Below are 18,906 nucleotides of genomic sequence, written 5' to 3'. Positions count from 1 at the left end.
CAATAAGTTATTAACAAGTGCTTGTCTATTTTCCTCATTAGCTGATTAATTTCATTATTCATAGTTCTTAATATAGATATCAAACCTTGCTACTACTTCAGTTTGAAGGGAGAAGGGTTTACATATGTTACCAAAGTGCTTAGAGACCAACTACAATAGGTTCCCTCAAAGTTTACAGATCCAAGCCCTTACCTATCTTGGGTCTATACCCTCAAGGCTTATGGATCGCTGATCCCCAACCTATCTTGGGACTTAACCTATTGCTTGGATTTAGACTGCCCCTCTTTGGAACATCTCAATCCCATCTTCTTAAATACGGAAAGTAGTAACATGATTTAGACTATAAGTATATATATTTCTTATGTATTATGAATATATGTATGAAATTAAGTATGACTGTCATACATATTGCAGTCCATATTAGCATTACTATTAATTCTGCATAATAACATTATTGGGCTTCATATATTAAGCATACTTATTAAGCACATCCCCATGCATACCACCAAGAACACAAATGTTACTGCCTATAACTTGATAACAATTCTGATCTAATCTGATCAATGGTGATCTTACTAGATGCTTTTGATTCCTTTCCTTTATATCTCTCAATATGAGGGAGAGATCACACCTCTTCATCATGTATACCCTTTGGCAAGAGACATGCCCTTTCACCATTAGCACCCTTTGAAAGAGTGCACCTCTTCATTATTTCTGCCCTTTGAAAGAGTGCACCTCTTCATTATTTCTGCCCTTTGAAAGAGTGCACCTCTTCATTATTTCTGCCCTTTGAAAGGGACACAACCTCTCATAATCAGATCTGCACTTATCATTTAAATCAGATCTGCACTTCTCATTTCCAAATTATTCCCCCTCTCAAATGAGGTTCTCTTCTCCCTTTTATATCTCATTGTTGAGGGAGTCACAACCTTTCCTTTCATTTCTTTTGACTTTTCATTAACTTAATTAATTTTTAATTAATCATATTTAATTATATTTAATTATTTTATTTTATATTTTAATTTAATTTTAAATATTTTAATTTTATTATCATCATTTATTATTGAATTTTATTTCAAAGTGGGGACATTACAGCTCGATAATGTGGTTCTATGAAATTCAAAGTCCCCTTTAAAATAGCAATAATCAAGTGGCTATCGGCTTCATCAAATAAGTTATAGGTGAGGTATGAATTTTGGGGTCTATCCTAGTTCAAAGCAACCATTGAAGAGGTATTTGTGCAAAAAATGGCATTTTTGGTGCTTATGGGAAAGCATAGGATCTAACACTTTCAACCATGATCCAATGAAGTACATATAAATAGGCCTACCTAATTCATGACTCAAGGAGAGAACATGTCTAGTGATCGTGAGTTTAACTATCAATCAATGAATCAATTAACTCAATCTAACTATTAAGTCAAGATTGAACTACCAATCAATGGATTAGTTGACTCGACTAAGATAGAGGTGGCCTTGACTAAATAGAGGTGGCACCTAACTACCACCAATCAAGAATTCATGAGACAATGATGACACTTCTATACCTTAATTCAAGGTGTACACATGTCATTATAAGCTACATAGATGATGTAAATGCAGATCGTACTCCACTCAAATTTGATAGTTGATAGATTGTAATTAATATTTCTGAATATATGTGATTTATGATTCTAATGAAGACTGTGTTTTGCAGGTCCAAACAAGGCTGAGAATGTTCGATTTTAATTGCTCAATATTGCCTTATCGAGTCTGCATATATACTTGTATCGGGGGGGCATGTCTTGAGTGGACATGTCCGCTCAAGACGTGCCTCCTCATCGATGGCACTTAAACAGTATTATGAATACCGTTTTATGAACGGTCACTTACTATTAGTTAAGTAGTCACTAACATATGTTTAATATGCCAATAAGAAAGGTATTCAACGTATATACAATGTAAGCAATGTTGATCGATCATTACTCAATCGATAATGAAATCAATATGATATTAATTCATGCAGATCGAAAGCATTCTTTATTCGATCATGATAATTTATAGTGAGGTGGTAAACTGATATATTTCATTGTTGATTCTTTATTTGTTGATGCTATAATTTTAACACTCCCTCTTAGCTAGGGAAGATAAAGAGTAAGAATATTATAATGAACTCTGAGAGAACATTACCATACTAATAGCTATCACATAACTCGTGATAAGAGTTATCACCTAATCTCGTGATAAGGTATATCACCGAATCTCGTGATATGAAGTATCACCTGTCTCGTGATACTAAAGGATATAATATACTCAAGAGCATTACATTATCCTCGTATATCCTAGTTATGGTATGTGCACTGACATTAAATCACATAATGTCTACCATAACAAATCATGACAAATCCATGAATAATGATATCAAGTCACATGATATCAATCTACTGAACATTATAAGATCGTCACCTTATAGTGTCAAATACAAGTGCTCATTATCTAAAAGATCGTCACCTTTTAGAAATGTACACAGGCGGTGGGGCCCATAAAGTCATAGAATCACACATATGACAAAAGAAGTTTACACATTAAACATCTTATATATTAGTACGGATAGATATAATCCTTACATTTCAATCATACCAAGACTCTTTCTAAAGTGTTCAACTTTCACTCTGGAGAGAGGTTTGGTAAGTATGTCTGTTGTCTGATCTCCTGTACTGATATACTCCAACTGGATTACATTCCTTTCTACCATGTCTCTCACATAGTGATAAGGAATCTCGATATGCTTAGATCTATCATGAAATACTGGATTCACTGAAAGCTTAATACAACTCTGATTATCACAGTGGATAATAGTAGGTTTCAAAGGCTCACCAAATAATCCCACAAGTAGTTTTCTGAGCCATACTGCTTCTCTTGCAGCCATAGAAGCTGCAATGTATTCGTCTTCTGTAGAACTCTAAGCCACTGAAGATTGTTTTCTGCTTGTCCACGATATCATAGCCGATCCTAAACTGAAGCAAAATCCTGAGGTGCTTTTCCGATCGGTCACGCTTCCAGCCCAATCTGAATCTATGAATCCATGAAGATCTAAATCAACCTTTCCATATTTGAGACCATAATTAAGGGTGCCTTGAAGGTACCTCATTATATGCTTCACGGCAACAAGATGTATCTCCTTGGGCTCACACATAAACTGACTCAAAGCATTCACAGCATAACAGATATCTAGTCTGGTGTTGACAAAGTACATCAAAGATCCAATCATCTGTCTGTAGAGAGTTGGATCTGCTAACTGAGAATCTGCTGTTGCTTCCTTCAATTTATGAAGATTTGTTTCCATGGGAAATGAAATAGATCTACAATTCATCATTCCAAATCTCTTCAATATATCAAGGGTGTACTTCCCTTGATTCAGAATAATGCCATCCGATTTATGCCAGACTTCTAATCCAAGGAAGTAGTGCAATAAACCTAAGTCCTTCATGTCAAACTCTGAGGCTAGATCCTTCTTAAAATGATCAATAAGGTGATCCACTCCTGTAATCAATAGATCATCAACATGTAATATTAATATTAACATATCACCTTTGATTTTCTTGAAGTAGAGATTTGGGTCTGCATCATTTTTCGAGAAACCTAATCCCATGAGGTAACTATCAATTCTTTCATACCAAGCTCTGGGAGCCTGCTTAAGTCCATACAGGGCTTTCTTCAATTTACACACATGTGACTCTGCATTGTGGATCTCGAATCCTTTAGGTTGCTCTAAGTAGACCTCTTCTTCAATAGTCCCATTTAAGAATGCAGTTTTTGCATCGATTTGATGGACTTTCCATCCTTTGGCTGTTGCAATGGCTAGAACTGCTCTGACTGAGGTATAGCGAGCAACTGGTGCAAAAGTTTCTTCATAATCAATTCCCTCCTTTTGTCAAAAACCTCTGGCTACAAATCTTGCTTTGTATTTTTCTATACTGTCATCTGCAGCATGCTTGATTTTGAATAGCCACTTGGAAGAAACAACAGATTTCTCTTTTGGCCTAGGTACTATCTCCCACACATCATTTTTCAAGATGGATTGATACTCCTCTGTCATGGCATCCTTCCATACTTGGTGCTGGAGAGCTTCTGTAACATTAGCAGGTTCTGATTTGATGAATTCACTCATCAAAGCTACATAACTAAAGAATCTCTTAGGTCTTTTACTCTCTCTAAAAGTCCCTGACGGAGCTGCATAAGTCTTTGCTTCTTTCATTGTCTTAGTAGCCCAGAGTGGTCTCTTCTTAGGATTTTCCAATGATGTGATTTGTTCTTCATTTCTATCTTCCTCAGGGTACTCCCTCTGAATCTCAGGGGCAAGATCCTCTTCTAGGTCTATGGGGGAATTTGAATTTTTGACTCAATAGAATTTCTAGCTCTTTTAAAAGCTATGTCTTCCTCAAAAATTACATCTCTTCTTAGTTCAATCTGTCTCTGACCAAGCACATATATTCTATAAGCTTTGGAAGTTTCACTATAGCCTACAAAAATACCTTTTCTCCCAGAAGGTTCTAGCTTAGTTCTTTTCTCTTTGGGCACATGAATGTAGACACGACAACCAAATATCCTCAAGTGATTGATGTCTAGTTTTACACCAGTGAAAGCTTCTTCAGGAGTTTTGTCATCAATATGGGAGTGAGGACATCTGTTCTGTATGTAAACAGCAGTACTAGAGGCTTTTGCCCAAAGTGATGTTTCTATGTTTTGATCAAGTAACATTGCCCTAGCAACTTCTACAATGGTTCTATTTTTCCTTTCAGCAACCCCGTTTTGTTGAGGGTTGTAGGGTACAGTGAACTCTCTCTTAATCCCAACATTTTTTACAAAATTCTTTAAAAATATCTAATGTATATTCTCTCCCATTGTCTGTCCTTAATGTTATACCTTTCCTCCCAGAAGAGTTTTCTGTAAGGGATTTGAATGCCTTAAACCTTCTAAGGATCTCCTCAGATTCTTTACATTCGAGAAAATAGATCCAGGTCTTTCTAGAGAAGTCATCAACAAAAATTACATAATATAGGAAACCCCCTAAAGAAGGTACAGACATGGGTCCACATAAATCTGAGTGGACTAATTCTAATACATCATTTGTTTTACTAGAACTACTTTGGAAAGACCCTTTTTCCCTAAGGCACACCCCTTGCATGCCCCTGAATGATATTGTTTGAGTTTGGGTAAACCTGTGACTAGTTGTTCCATAGAAGATAGGGCACGGAAATGGAGGTGTCCTAATCTCCTATGCCATATTTCATTAGAGTCTGCAATTTCATGAATTAGGGCAAGATTTGGCTCAGTGCATAATTTATATAGATATCCTTGTCTATAACCTATGGTTTGAGCCTTCTTAATAGTAGAGTTCTTTGGCCATGCCAACACTTTACTATCCATGAAGGTAACCCTATATCCATTGTCTTCAAGTGCAGCTATGGAAACCAAGTTCCTCTTGATACCTGGTACAAACAATACTCTGGTGAGTTGAATAGAGATACCGGACTTCAATTTGATGATACATGTTCCAACACCTTTGACTGGATGTGTAGAGTCATCTCCAATTGTCACTTCCTCATCAGTTTCTTCTACCATGGAGTCTAAGAGTTCCCTGAACCCAGTGATGTGTCTTGATGATCCACTATCTATATCCCAAGTGTTGGATTTATTTGATACTTGGTTTGAAAGTGCAGAGTAGAATAAATATTTCTCGGATTCATGCTCTGTCTTAGACTTTCCTACTTTGGCAAATGATGCTTGTTGCTTTGTTCTATCAGGACATCTGACTGCATAGTGCCCATACTGATCGCATTTGAAACATTGGATTTCTGAAACATCTTTCTAGGATGAACCCTTCCCATGGTGGCTTTTGCTCTTCTTGAAGTGCTTCTTCTTTCCTTTCTTGTGAGAATTAGCATTCAAGACATGGAGATCTTCATCTACGTTCTTCTGATTGAATCCTTTCTTTGTCTGTCTCAATTCCTCTTGAAGGCAATCTGATCTTAGCCGGTCAAACTTTGGAAATTTAGACCTTGCACTAATGCCTTGAACAAATGTCTCCCAGGAATTTGGTAGACCATCTAAGGCAATAAGTGTTAGCTCCTTACTTTCAATATGGTATCCAAGTGTTGATAGTTGATCCCTTAGTGCAGATATTCTCATAAAGTATGCGTTGATAGATTCTCCTTTGTTCATACTTATATGATTGATTTCTCTCTTTAGCGCCAAGGTCCTGCTGGAATTATTTATTTCGTATGTGCTTTCAAGTGACTTAAACATATGATATGTGATCTCATGTTTTGTCAAGATTGGCACGATATGATCTCTAACTCCATCAACTATGATTTTCATGGCCTTTTCATTTTCTTCAATCCATGTCGTCTTCTCGGGATCATTCTCCAATTCTGCTTTATTTTCTTTCACAAATGACTCAACTTTATTCTCTTTTAATATCATCATAATCCTGAACTTCCATGATAAGAAGTTATTTCCTCCTTCTAGCCTATCTTCGAATTTGATTACACTCGCCATAGAGGAATGTGATGTACTTAGATGAAAATTTTCCTCCTAGCCTATCTTCGAATTTGATTACACTCGCCATAGAGGAATGTGATGTACTTAGATGAAAATCTGAATATCTCAAGTTCGATCGCTACTTGGATCCTCCTTAACCTGGCTCTGATACCACATAAATGCAGATCTTACTCCTCTCAAATTTGATAGTTGATAGATTGTAATTAATATTTCTGAATATATGTGATTTATGATTCTAATGAAGACTGTGTTTTGCAGGTCCAAACAAGGCTGAGAATGTTCGATTTTAATTGCTCAATATTGCCTTATAATATTGCCTTATCGGGTCTGCATATATACTTGTATCGGGGGGGTATGTCTTGAGTGGACATGTCCACTCAAGACGTGCTTCCTCATCGATGGCACTTAAACAGTATTATGAATACCGTTTTATGAACGGTCACTTACTATCAGTTAAGTAGTCACTAACATATGTTTAATATGCCGATAAGAAAGGTATTCAACGTATATACAATGTAAGCAATGTTGATCGATCATTACTCGATCGATAATGAAATCAATATGATATTAATTCATGCAGATCAAAAGCATTCTTTATTCGATCATGATAATTTATAGTGAGGTAGTAAACTGATATATTTCATTGTTGATTCTTTATCTGTCGATGCTATAATTTTAACAGATGAGAATAATTAAATATCCTAATTATCCTAAATAAACTTGTTGAATAGGTGCAATATCACAGTTGGAATAGAAACATATCCAAGGTGAATAAACTACTACACCAACACCCCCCCATAAATGCAAATTAGAAGAAATGAGAAATAAGAACTAGGGCTTGACAATTAGGCCTAATTAGGTACCCATATACAGTCATAGAAACCCCCCAAAAGAAGAGAATAATGAATGAATCCAAAACCTACTTGTGTACCTTAATGTCAATGATGAACTATGACCGAAATTGATCCCTGTGAGCAAATACCACAAGGATTCAAGAACATTGACCATAATGAATGGCTCTAATTTAGAGATGTGATTCGATGTGAATCAAATGCAAGATTCAAGAGCATGTAGATCATCTATCACATGCTCTCAATCTAATATATGAACTGATTGGAATCAAGATGCAAGATTTAAGAACAATTACCATAATTAAGATGCCAATGTGAATGAAATGCAAGATTTAGAAACATTTACCACAAACGAATGGCTCTCCATTGGAGATGTGAACTGATGTTAATCAAGATGTGTCAAGTCATAAGCATGATATGGAGAAGAGGGAACTAGAAGATTCAAAATAGTTGAAGCAACACAAGTGAGCTTTCATTGAGATGAAGGTAGAATCAAAGTGCATGTCATTTGACGACACTATCATCCCTTATTATGTCTTGTTGGGTAGAAACACTGGAAGACTATGTATGAAGCCCCCAAAGATGGAACTTTATTGTAGTTCATGATTACAAAATGTCCATGTGTAGGCCCCTCAAAAGACAAGTAAATGATATGATAGCACTATATAAGTTGAGTGCATTTGCATAAATACCCACCCTCCTCCCACCCAAATAGCTCAAATTAAACACCCATAGCATGTTACAATGATTGGCACTTTGCGATTACAAAGTGCAATTGATTTTTCGAAGTGTTACAATGTCCAATATAGATCAAAAAGCTGAAAGTATAGTTATCTAGCAGCATAAGAATAAATAGCCAGCACCATGATGTAGTGCTAAAAAAATATCCACTTTCCAAACAAACAAAACTTATCTACAAGTCCACAAGTAAATATGAGACTTGGAAATCCAAAAAAACTGCAATTGTGCAGAAAATTCTATCAGAAAACTTATTTTCTATAAAATTTGGGAATTATGAGTAGAAATTGATTGAATTATTGCAAAGAGTTCAGAAAAATACTAAATATCAAAAAACAATGCACTAAAAAGGCCTCGGTGTGACCAAAATATAGCCCTCCAAAATTCACCTTCAAAAGTAAAAAGTGCAGTCATCCTATTGGTCCAATGGCAAATAGCACCCAAGTAGAAAATTGGCTGAGTGCCAACCAAGGTTGTTATTGAGTAGTAAAATTTGTTATTTAAATTTTTAGGAAAAAAAATTAAAAATGGATTTTTCTTTTTTTTTTAGTTTGGGGCAGGGCCCAAGGCACCCATCATCCCCCCATATGCATTGGGGCAAAGCCCAAGGCCCTCGCCACCCCTTCTAAAGGAGGTAGAGATGTATGGGGGTCGTACCCCCTATCACCTACTTGCCATGGCATGAGACTACAAGGAGTACATAGTGCCCCATGCCCCACAACTTTCATTTAAAACAAAAGAAACTTTGCAGACACACTATACAAATGGCCTTTTTAAAAAACTTCTGATTTTTTTAATATAAAAAAACACACTACAATGCTCAAGATGTATGACCTCAACCTACGTGCCTAAGCTATAATAATTTGTCTTTTCCTACAATTTTATCTAAATAGAAAAAAATATATATGTATTTATATGTTTAGACACCTTCCAAATGCATTAGTGAGGTCCATTTTGTGCCAAAGTGTCTTGAAAATCGTATTGTTCACAAAAGACACCAAAAACTGAAATAGAATGAATTCTAGGTGTCCAATTACGATGAAATATAATTCAAACCTTTGTTTCTTGGCTGCACTGGAAATGATTGCAGGCTCTAATCTAACTTAAGAATCACTGATATGAAGCTTTCAATGAAAAGCTCTAGATGAAACCCTCTTCCCTCTAAGGATGCGAACAAGCTAAAAACGCCAGCAAAGCTTTGATTTCATGTAAGATTCGGTAGGAATCCAATTACAAAAGCATTAATCTAGATGCATGAAGAATGTTACAATAAGCTAGATACAATCAACAAATTCTGCAAAATGCAAATATCAACTATGATCCAATATTGAGGAAACCAATAATCAAATCAACCATCAAATGATTGGATGAAGTACATATACGTAGGCCACAAATTATGCAAAATGAAAATATCAACTATGATCCAATGTTAGGGAAACCAATAATCAAATCAATCAAATCAACCATCAAATGATTGGATGAAGTACATATTGTAGACGTGTGTGGACTAGTATTTGGCAATATTTTCACATATTAAGTTTTATCAGCCCACTTTTCCCGCATACACATATAAGTAGGCCATTAAGATGCATGACTCGAGAAGATGACATGTCGAATGGTCATGACTTTAATTGTCAATCAATGGATCAATTAACTCGATCGAACTATGAAATCAAGAATTGAACTACCAATTGGTGGATTAATTCACTCCACCTAACTAAGACAAAGGTGGCACCTAACTATCACCAATCAAGGATTGATTAAGTAGTAATAGCACTTTTGTATCTCAAATCAAGGTGAACGCATGTGATTATTAGATACTTAGGTGAGAATAATTAAATATCTTGATTCCTACATAGAATTATTTAATAGGTGCAATATCACAATTAGGATATAAACATGTTTAAGGCAAATAAAATATCACCAACACGTACGACCAAGAGAAGGCCTCCCAAAGTTTGCCCATCAAGTGCAAAAGTCGAATGGAGAGGGAGTTTTCTACTAGGAGGTATGCTAGTGGCCCGTGGGCAACAAACTACTGGTACTGATGATAAATGTGATGGTTGAGTGAAGGACCAATGGCACTTGGGTGGCCAAATGGTAGCAATGAGGTGGCATAACAACTAAATTGCTTGATGGCAAAGCTCTAGTGATGGTGGCAATTTGGTGTTGCATGTGTTGTTGTGTAGCTAGGTCGGATCCCTTCTAGGGCCGACCTAGTGCACAAAATGCCAAGTGGCCTGTTGGCCTTGGCATTTGGTTATCTCAGTTGCATAAGTCTAATTTGGGGCAGGCCCTATTTAGGCGAACCACTTGTGTGTAACTTGTGATTAAGTTAAAAGTAACTTGCAACTAAGGGAGACTCATATGTAACTTGTAATATATAGGTCTAACCCTATCTTGGTGCCAAAAGTATATGGCCGACTTGAGGTCTATTAGGAGGTATTGATTCATATATATGCAAGGTCATGATTGCATCAATAGACATGAAGGACATGTAGCGTGCTCGAGGGTGACAATAAGAGCTTATCGTCTATGGTTGGGAAGGCAACAGATCTGATGTTTGCCTGTGGTTAACGAGCACTACCGTAAAATCAAGAGCATGAACACTAGGGCAATTGAGCGCAAGGCTTAAGTAGTTTATGGGAAGAGCGAGTGGCTACTAAAGTTGTTAGGAGTTCAAAAAACTAATTGGAAGGGGGCATAGGCCCCCCACTACTCCTACCATATGGCATGTGGTGGCAAGGTTCGAGTACCCTACAGTATCTCTACCCTACCAACGTCAACATACATGTGCTTAAAACCTCTTAAAAAAATCCAAAAGTTTTTTGATTTATTTTTTCAAATATTTTTTTAATTATAAAATTCATTAAAAAAACTTGTTGCCGTCAACTTACATCAAACTACACAAGCATCCATATAACCTTGGGTTACATGCCAAAGGGTTAAAAGAATTGCCCCAATTGCAAACCCACCATTTTCAATGATTTGATGATCAATTTATGGGCTTTTGGCCACTCAAAATACAATGGCAATGTTTGACTTTGATTTGCACCAAAGTGATCCAAAATGGTTGCATCAAGCAAAATTGTCCAATCAAACCCTACAAGCAAAGTTTTCATTCATTAACTATATGGTGTTCATTTTGGACAAAACAAAAGTCACTCCTAACTAATTTGGCCCTTTTAAATACAATGGAATAGCCCAATTCTTCCCCAAAGGCCTTCCACGATGAGTAATCTTAAAAAATGCCCAATTTGCAAGGATATAATCCTAAAAAACATCTTGAATTACTATCCTGAATTTGAAATTAAATGACACATACTACCATACTTTGGCACTTTGTTATTTGATGTATATGGTGAAAAAACGATGATGATAAACTATTGCAAAACCACAAAAATCCAACCATAAGAAAAACCCTAGTTCTACAACAAAAGCATTCACCATACACCAATGAAGAAAACTAAGAACATGCAAATCAACAAATAATATGATAATACCATTCACATGCCAAGTAGGGTTCGATCTCCATTGTCTCCTATCTCCATTGATCTTGCTTGATACATTTGCTCTCAGATTTTTGTATTGTGCACAAGAGCTCAACAAAGAACAGATTGTGATTGTAAAGTCGCTTGATTGCATAAATATTGTTGGAATAGATTAGGATTGTGAAAGGATAAAGGAATCCTCTCATATAGAAGACACTTCAGAAAATGGAGGGATAAAATTAAGAGGTGAAAGAAATAAATGGTCGGCTAGGATTAAAGGGTAGGTAAAAGAAATAATAAAATAATGAAGGGGGTAGGTAGAGGAAAATTAAAAGATAAATGACATGCGTTATGAAGAGAAAAAGCTAATGAATTAATTAAATAAATAAAAATTCATTTAATTAATAGAGGAAGTGGGACCAATTAAATAAATAAAATATTTATTTAATTTAGGGAAAAGATAATTTAAATAAATAAAAATATTTATTTAAATAAGGAAAGGCTAGAAGAGGATTACTGAATTAATTAAATGAATAAAAATCTATTTATTTAATAGAAGGCTTAGGATAATCATAAAATAATTAAATAAATAAAATATTTATTTAATTAAACTAGGACAATTTTAAGTGTCTACATTTGCCATGGATATAAATCTGCCCAACAACAAACAATAAGATGACACTAATTCAATATGCGAACAATAAAAATGACAGCATTCCAATATCTATGTTCAAGGTATGTAAAACAAGGAAATTACTTACAATATATAGGCTCTAGGATGCACAAGTCAGGGTAACAAGAGTCCCACAGAAGAGCAGTTAAAAAAAGACTAACTCAACTATAGGAGTGAAGGTGTCAAGTCAACTTATCTTGATAAGGGACGCATGTAGCAACTAATTACCATCACTCAAGGAGTGTAATGAGGTAGAGGTGGCATGTGCGCTCATCAAATAGCATCTTATTACAGATAAATGGAATGAAGTTCTCAAAGGTGCTATTTGTGTTGGAATTTATTTAAAGGATATGGAGATTGATGACAAATTCAAGATTAAAAGTATCAGTTACTTATAGATGCAAGATAGTTTCCTTCAAACAAGCATAAAAAGCATCCTCAAACTGCTTTAGGTATATATGGTTAAGCGCTTGAAGCCATGAAAGTTTTCTCATGGAAAGAAGTTCTTATTTCTTCTTTTAATAAAACATGCTACTTAACGTGTAGTTCTCACCACCATATCCACACTGTGAATTTTTTCAAAAACTTTCCAAGTCACAAGGCAAGTCCCACAAAACAAGCTAAATAGAACTAAGCCACAAGTCCAGCAAAGTCCACACGTTTTGGAAGGCAGCAAGCTTTCGGCAAGTCCAGCAACATTTTGCAATAATCACTCCAACATCAGCACAAAAGTATTTTGGAATAGCTTTTTTTCCATTTTTATTTACCAAGTTTTTCACATACGACTCCAAACCCAAAAAACGTATATGACTCACTCTAAGCACTCTGGTTTTTGCAAATTGTGTATTTTGGATAAATTAAAGCTCGATTTTCGTTTTTCACCGTACTGAATCACGATTGTGGACAAACCACTGATTCATACTGAAATGTGTTAGAGCTCAGTGTGCCATTAAATGGAATCTCCAAAATCAAAGCAATGGGAATTTGGAAAAGGTCTTCTTTTTCTCTTTTTAATTAGCAAAGTTTTTTCTGTCCAAATTGAATCCCAAAAGGGATCTGCTGACTGAGTTACAAAAGTCAAGCTTTTACAAAATGTGGATTTTGGATCGAAACAAGTGTCAGTGTTCTACATATGGATCTACAATAATCCACAGACCATTGACTCATACTGCAATGACCCAGAGCTCATTGTGCCACCGAATGGACAATACAGGAGGAGAAATCTTGTCCCAAGAAATCAGGACAAGCAATCAAAATTTTGCAGAGACCTAAGAAAAGGAGTTACCTAATATAGTTCTTCTTAGAATTGTATTCCATCAACAAATGCTACATTAATCAAGGTGGTATAGAACCATTTGCTAGGATGTATGTGCATAAAATTTACAAAATTACGATTGGTTATAAATACTGCCCACAATCATTAAAGTTTTAAACCGCTGTGACATTGGAAATATTGTTGAAGTTAACATGAGTTTTAGCTGAGTGTAAAGATCTTTATTCTTAATGCAAAATTAGTTGTGCAGTGAAAGTAAATAAATTGTCGTCTTATTACATACACATTATCTTGTAGTATGCTCTATATATTACAGGTGTTCCATCTATCAGCATCAACTGATCCTTTGCAGGCTTAGAGCCAACACCATCTAAATAATTATCTGAAGTGTATGGAACGTCATCAATCTTGCTTGCTGCAACAACTAAAGAACTTCCTGTGGATTTCTTATAATTTGGTGATTCACAACTTCCCAAAGGATTTTGCTTGTTAGATAGTTTTAAGCTTTCCTGTTAAAAACAATAAGAAAAAACATGCATTACAATCAATGGTAAATTAGAGTACAAGAAACAATTTTCTCAATTCATAGCTGAAACATTGTTCCAAAAATAAAGATTAAAGTTTCATCCTTCTCAAATAGTGACAAAATTAATTACCTTGAGGTTCAAACAACCTGAGAAGAACCTCTCTTGAATGTGCACAGAAATGTGACTACTACTTCTTGATTCTTGCCTTACTATGGCTAGAGGGAAAAAGTTTCTCTGCTTTGGCAATGATCTCCAGAATATGTGTAAGTACTGGTGCGAAGCCCAGTAGCATGCCATTCATGCCATTCTCTAATGCTGCCAGAAGATGATGCTTTATGCAATACCCATAATGTGCGGCCAGAAAATGATTGTTTAAATTATGTAATTACCATAACGTCTATCTCTTAAGTGAGTAACCTGAACAACAGAACAGGAAACGTGATCATTAGCTACTGTTGTTTATCTCAGAAAAACACATTAAATGAAGAAATGACCTAAAGTGCTTTGCCAAGGCCAAAACTTGGAACCTCAAACAGCTGAACAAAGTAGTCTAAGTAATGACAACACTTCCATTTTAATACATAAAACAGAAGGGAGACCCAAATTGGTGTTTTCTGCGTTCATCATTTATGATTTTAAAACAGGAAAGTTTTAAATTTTTAGGCTATGCTGCTGACCACAAATGAATTAAAATAGTCTATAGATATAAGATAAGAAACTACTAAGGTGCACTCTTTTTACTCTATGCATGCACAAATGCACAACAATAAATACTAAAAAGCATAGCTAGCCTACATAAAGTTACCATAGCGAATTTGATCAAGTAGCAAATCACATTCCACACATTGCATTAGAAGTCCCTGTAATTAACAATAGCGATATGGTGAAAACTTATACCAATTGAAGAGCATACTAAATTAGAAATAGATGCAAGCTCTATTTAAAAGGCTGACATGTAATTATCTGGACAAAGAGATGTGGTATAATTTTTCATTTAATGAAGAGGTGTTTACAGATAAATTATGTTTCTTTCAATCTGTGTCTTTCAATTTCATATTATTGGACATAACTTGTCGGTAGTCCTGTATCACCCATTTATTATTCACTAATGAATTTGACAGAGTATCATATCACACACCAGGTTTCCACTCCTGCTGCAGTCTTCCCTACATAATGTCGTATGTAAAATAATGGGGATGACACTAGGACCCAGGTGCAAGTTTCAAGCAACTTTAGCAGTACAAATACACCCAGCTTTGGCATCTACATCGAAAGGAAGCGCATTTCTGCAGTGTAACCCCGAAATATATCGTTTCAATAAGACTCCCAACAGAAGTAATGAAATCATCATTGAAATTAGTATGCGAAAAGTACATCAGATTTTTGTACTTCATTTTCAATTTCATGGTTCAATTTTTGGCATTTCTATCCCTCAATGCCATGCACTAACTCACAAAATGTGTCCCCTTATCGAAGGACTTCATCTGGTCTTTTGAATGAATGAATGAAGGAATTTTAACAACGTCCACAAGACCCAGCGGCCTTAGGGACCCAGAAGCTCCAAATTAGCCCAATTTCAAGTTCTATTCCATGCTAGATCTTCTCTTGTGAATCTTGATTAAGAGACTCACTGTTTTGTGAAGCCTTGACTCTTCAAAAAGCTCGTTCAAACTGTCCGCCTTCAATTTATTACCAAATTGGCTGTGACTATCTTCATACGCTGCACACTCCATAATGAAATGCCATTTTGTTTCTACTTCCCTCTTGCTACAGAAAATGCACATCCTTTCTTCCCAATCTTCTTTTAGCACCTTCCATCTATCTGTTTCACTTCTCAAATGATGAGATCCAGTCCTTAATTGTGCAATTAGAATTTTGGCCTTTCCATTGATCGCAGATCTCAAGTAAACTTTTTCATCATGCTCCCAAGTAAGGTTGAATACTTGAATTATTTAATATAGTACGTTTTTTTCCTACCTAACTGTTTTGTCCACATGGCATTCTTGAATTTCTCTAACACCCACTTTTTTATCTCCTCTTTGTTGCTGGGACAGTCATGTAAATATATGTCCCACTTGTTCATCCACCTGTTATTTTGTTTCATCCAAGTCTTTTTCCTACGACTTAAGTGCTCTTCAACAATCAAGTTGAGCCAAAGGTGCTTATCCATACTTTCTACCTTTTTTAAGTAGCATAACAACCGAATGACTGTCGAAGCCTCAATTGGGTACATACCAGCTTCAGACAAAAGAACCTCATAAGGTATTGTTGATTTGACTTTGAGGCTGCTAGTGATTAGATGTTTTTGAATTCTCTCTATTTGTCTCCATTTGAGGTTTGACATGCTATTCCCCCAAACTTCACACCCATTAAGGATAACTGGAACCACTAACAAACCGAAAAGGGTTTTCTTAGTCTTCCAATCCCACAACTTTGCTTTCCTACATCTGTTTTGAAGAAGGTATAAAGCTCTCCAACCTCGTTGGATCCTCTTTGATCTACATGTTTCCCAGCTGAGCCTATTGTGAAGATCCATTCCTACGTACTTGTATTCCACTACTACCTCCAAGGGGCTGCCCTCAAATGCAAAATCGAACCGCTGCTTCTTCTTTTTCAAAGAAAAGAACACGACTTTGGTCTTGTTGGTATTTACTTGCATCCCGACCTCCTAACAAAATAACTCAAGAGCCTTCAATGCTCTCTCAAACCTTGTGCGGATTTTGCAATAAGAATAAAATCATCTGCATATAAAAGCAATTTCATCACGTATCCTGCCAACTGGACACCTTCCCCATTAGTATTGTTTAACCACTCTTCAAGCTTATCAATATATAAGCCAAACAATGTAGGAAATAAAGGACACCATTGTTTGACCTCGATGTCACTGTCGAAACATTCAGACGTCCCATCTTTAGTTCTGATTTTAGCTCTAACTTGCTCATATAGTTTGTGGACGGCAACTCTAAACTCTTTTGGAACCCCAAGTTCTTTCATTTTATACCAAAGCTTATCCCTAGGGACTGTAATGTCCCCTTTTGGGATTGCCCTAAATCTTGCCCTTGTAAATATTAAAGTCTGCTAATTTTCACCCTTATTAATTATGAGATTAGATATTGATCCATTGACTTTCTTGTCTTCTTTGATCTTATGGATGGTTCCTCCAATTCCCCCTTCTCAATTGAATTAATCTCTTCTTTATATCTTCATTTGTGGGAAGTCACACCTCTTCATAAGAAATGAGTCATCACTCTTCATTGCTGCCCTTTGAGAATAATAAATTATTCTTCAAATTGATCTCCCTTGGATGTCCTCCTCAAATCCTCCTCAAATGAGACTTTCTCCTTTTTATATCCTCCAATGTGAGGGAGAGGTCACACCTCTTCATCATGTATGCCCCTTTGGCAAGAGACACACCCTTTCCACCATTAGCACCCTTTGAAAGAGTGCAACTCCTCATTATTATATCTCATGTTTGAGGGAGTCACAACTTTTCATTTCATGTCTTTGACCATTCATTAACTTAATTAAAATTTGATTATATTAATGAGGCTTCTTCACCTTGGCTGCCCCAAACTTTTTCAATGAAATGCATGCAATGGTCAATGGTGGAGTGTTTAGGCCAGAAACCAGCCTGCCCTCTAGCCCTTTTTCCCTCTTTTTCTGCCCATTTACTGATCCTAGGTTCTAGCATACTCCCAAAAAGTTTTCCAAGAGAGGGTTGACCATAATAGTACGGTAATTAGAGGGGTTACTGTTGTCTCCACTTTTGTGGAGAGGAATAACAACACTAATTGTCCATTCAATTGGAAAGATGTTTTGGGTAACTTCGTTAAAGATATTCTTGATATGTGGAGCTAGGAGGTCAACTCCCCACTTTAAAAATTGTTAATTCTAGTAACGTCGATCGTACAATTTCATAATTCCGATGCTTACATGTTAACATATTAGTTTATACGATAAACAATAAATGTTATCTTATGCCACCGGTTACACCCCTTCATGTTATCAGGCTGGGAAAGTTATCTTAAGCCACCAGTTACACCCCTTCATGTTAACGAGTTGGGGTTAAACGATTTATAATAAATCGCGATCAGTCAAGCAAGCAAATTGTTTGTTAACGAGCGGTGATATTAGGAGTGGTACGTAGGGAAGAGATGTGTCTTTCCACGTGGGAAGACATATCTCTTCTCTACGAACCCTCTCATTCACATATATAACATGCATACAATGGGAGGAGGACAATACCGAAATTGATAAGTGTTGTCCTTCCGTTCCATTCACACTACTGCAGTTCGAAGTAAATTCCAGACTATATCTTCATCTGCTCTAGCCTCTTGATCACAGAATTTAGATAAACTTAACAAAAATTCTGCATGTAGACCATCAATATCTTGTGCGTTACCACTTGCCAAATACTTTATACCTTGTTTGATGTCTATTACTGAAAAAAGCTCGACTGAAGTGTCAATTGTGAGTGGATTCATTTTCGCATTTATTCGTTCATAGAGGAGCTTCACATAATCCATCCACTGGACATCTGTGATATTATTTTCTATTTGTTTTTTCTTTTCTTATAACTCCCTCCAAAATCCTTTGGGATTGTATTTCCCTAAGGCAATTAGTTCCTTCCTTTTTAAAATTACATCTCTTTCTTTTTTTGATTTTATCAATTGCTTGTATATTAACTTGTTTTCCTTGTTTGAGTCCTTCCCTTTAAGAGACTTTTTTAGCAGCCTTGTACTCTTCATCATACCAAGGATTAGCTGGAAAGGTATTTGACACCTTCTTCACAGGTTTTGGTAAGGGACTCA

The 18,906-nt window shown here is 36.0% G+C and overlaps 1 protein-coding gene across 7 annotated transcripts in view; it reads right to left on the bottom strand.

Annotated features, from left to right (window-relative positions):
• The window catches only part of LOC131028836 (uncharacterized), a 233,591-nt gene that overhangs the window by 213,255 nt on the left and 1,430 nt on the right, over positions 1-18,906 (bottom strand). For 3 of the 7 annotated variants that reach the window (XM_057959191.2, XM_057959196.2, XM_057959193.2), the window contains exons 2-3: positions 14,225-14,512; positions 13,852-14,077 (exon numbers count right to left, since the gene is read on the bottom strand). In XM_057959191.2, the coding sequence (XP_057815174.2) occupies positions 13,852-14,077; positions 14,225-14,392 (394 nt within the window). In that variant the 5' untranslated portion in view covers positions 14,393-14,512. Of the gene's footprint in view, positions 1-13,851; positions 14,078-14,224; positions 14,513-14,890; positions 14,956-18,906 lie in introns of all 7 variants that reach the window. The other 4 variants (XM_057959195.2, XM_059221382.1, XM_057959192.2 and 1 more) reach the window with 2 other exon arrangements.

Source organism: Cryptomeria japonica, chromosome 5 (genome assembly GCF_030272615.1).
Source record: "Cryptomeria japonica chromosome 5, Sugi_1.0, whole genome shotgun sequence".
Taxonomy (NCBI): domain Eukaryota; kingdom Viridiplantae; phylum Streptophyta; class Pinopsida; order Cupressales; family Cupressaceae; genus Cryptomeria; species Cryptomeria japonica.
Note: the sequence above shows the minus strand (reverse complement) of the source record. Positions and strands in the feature narration are given on the sequence as shown.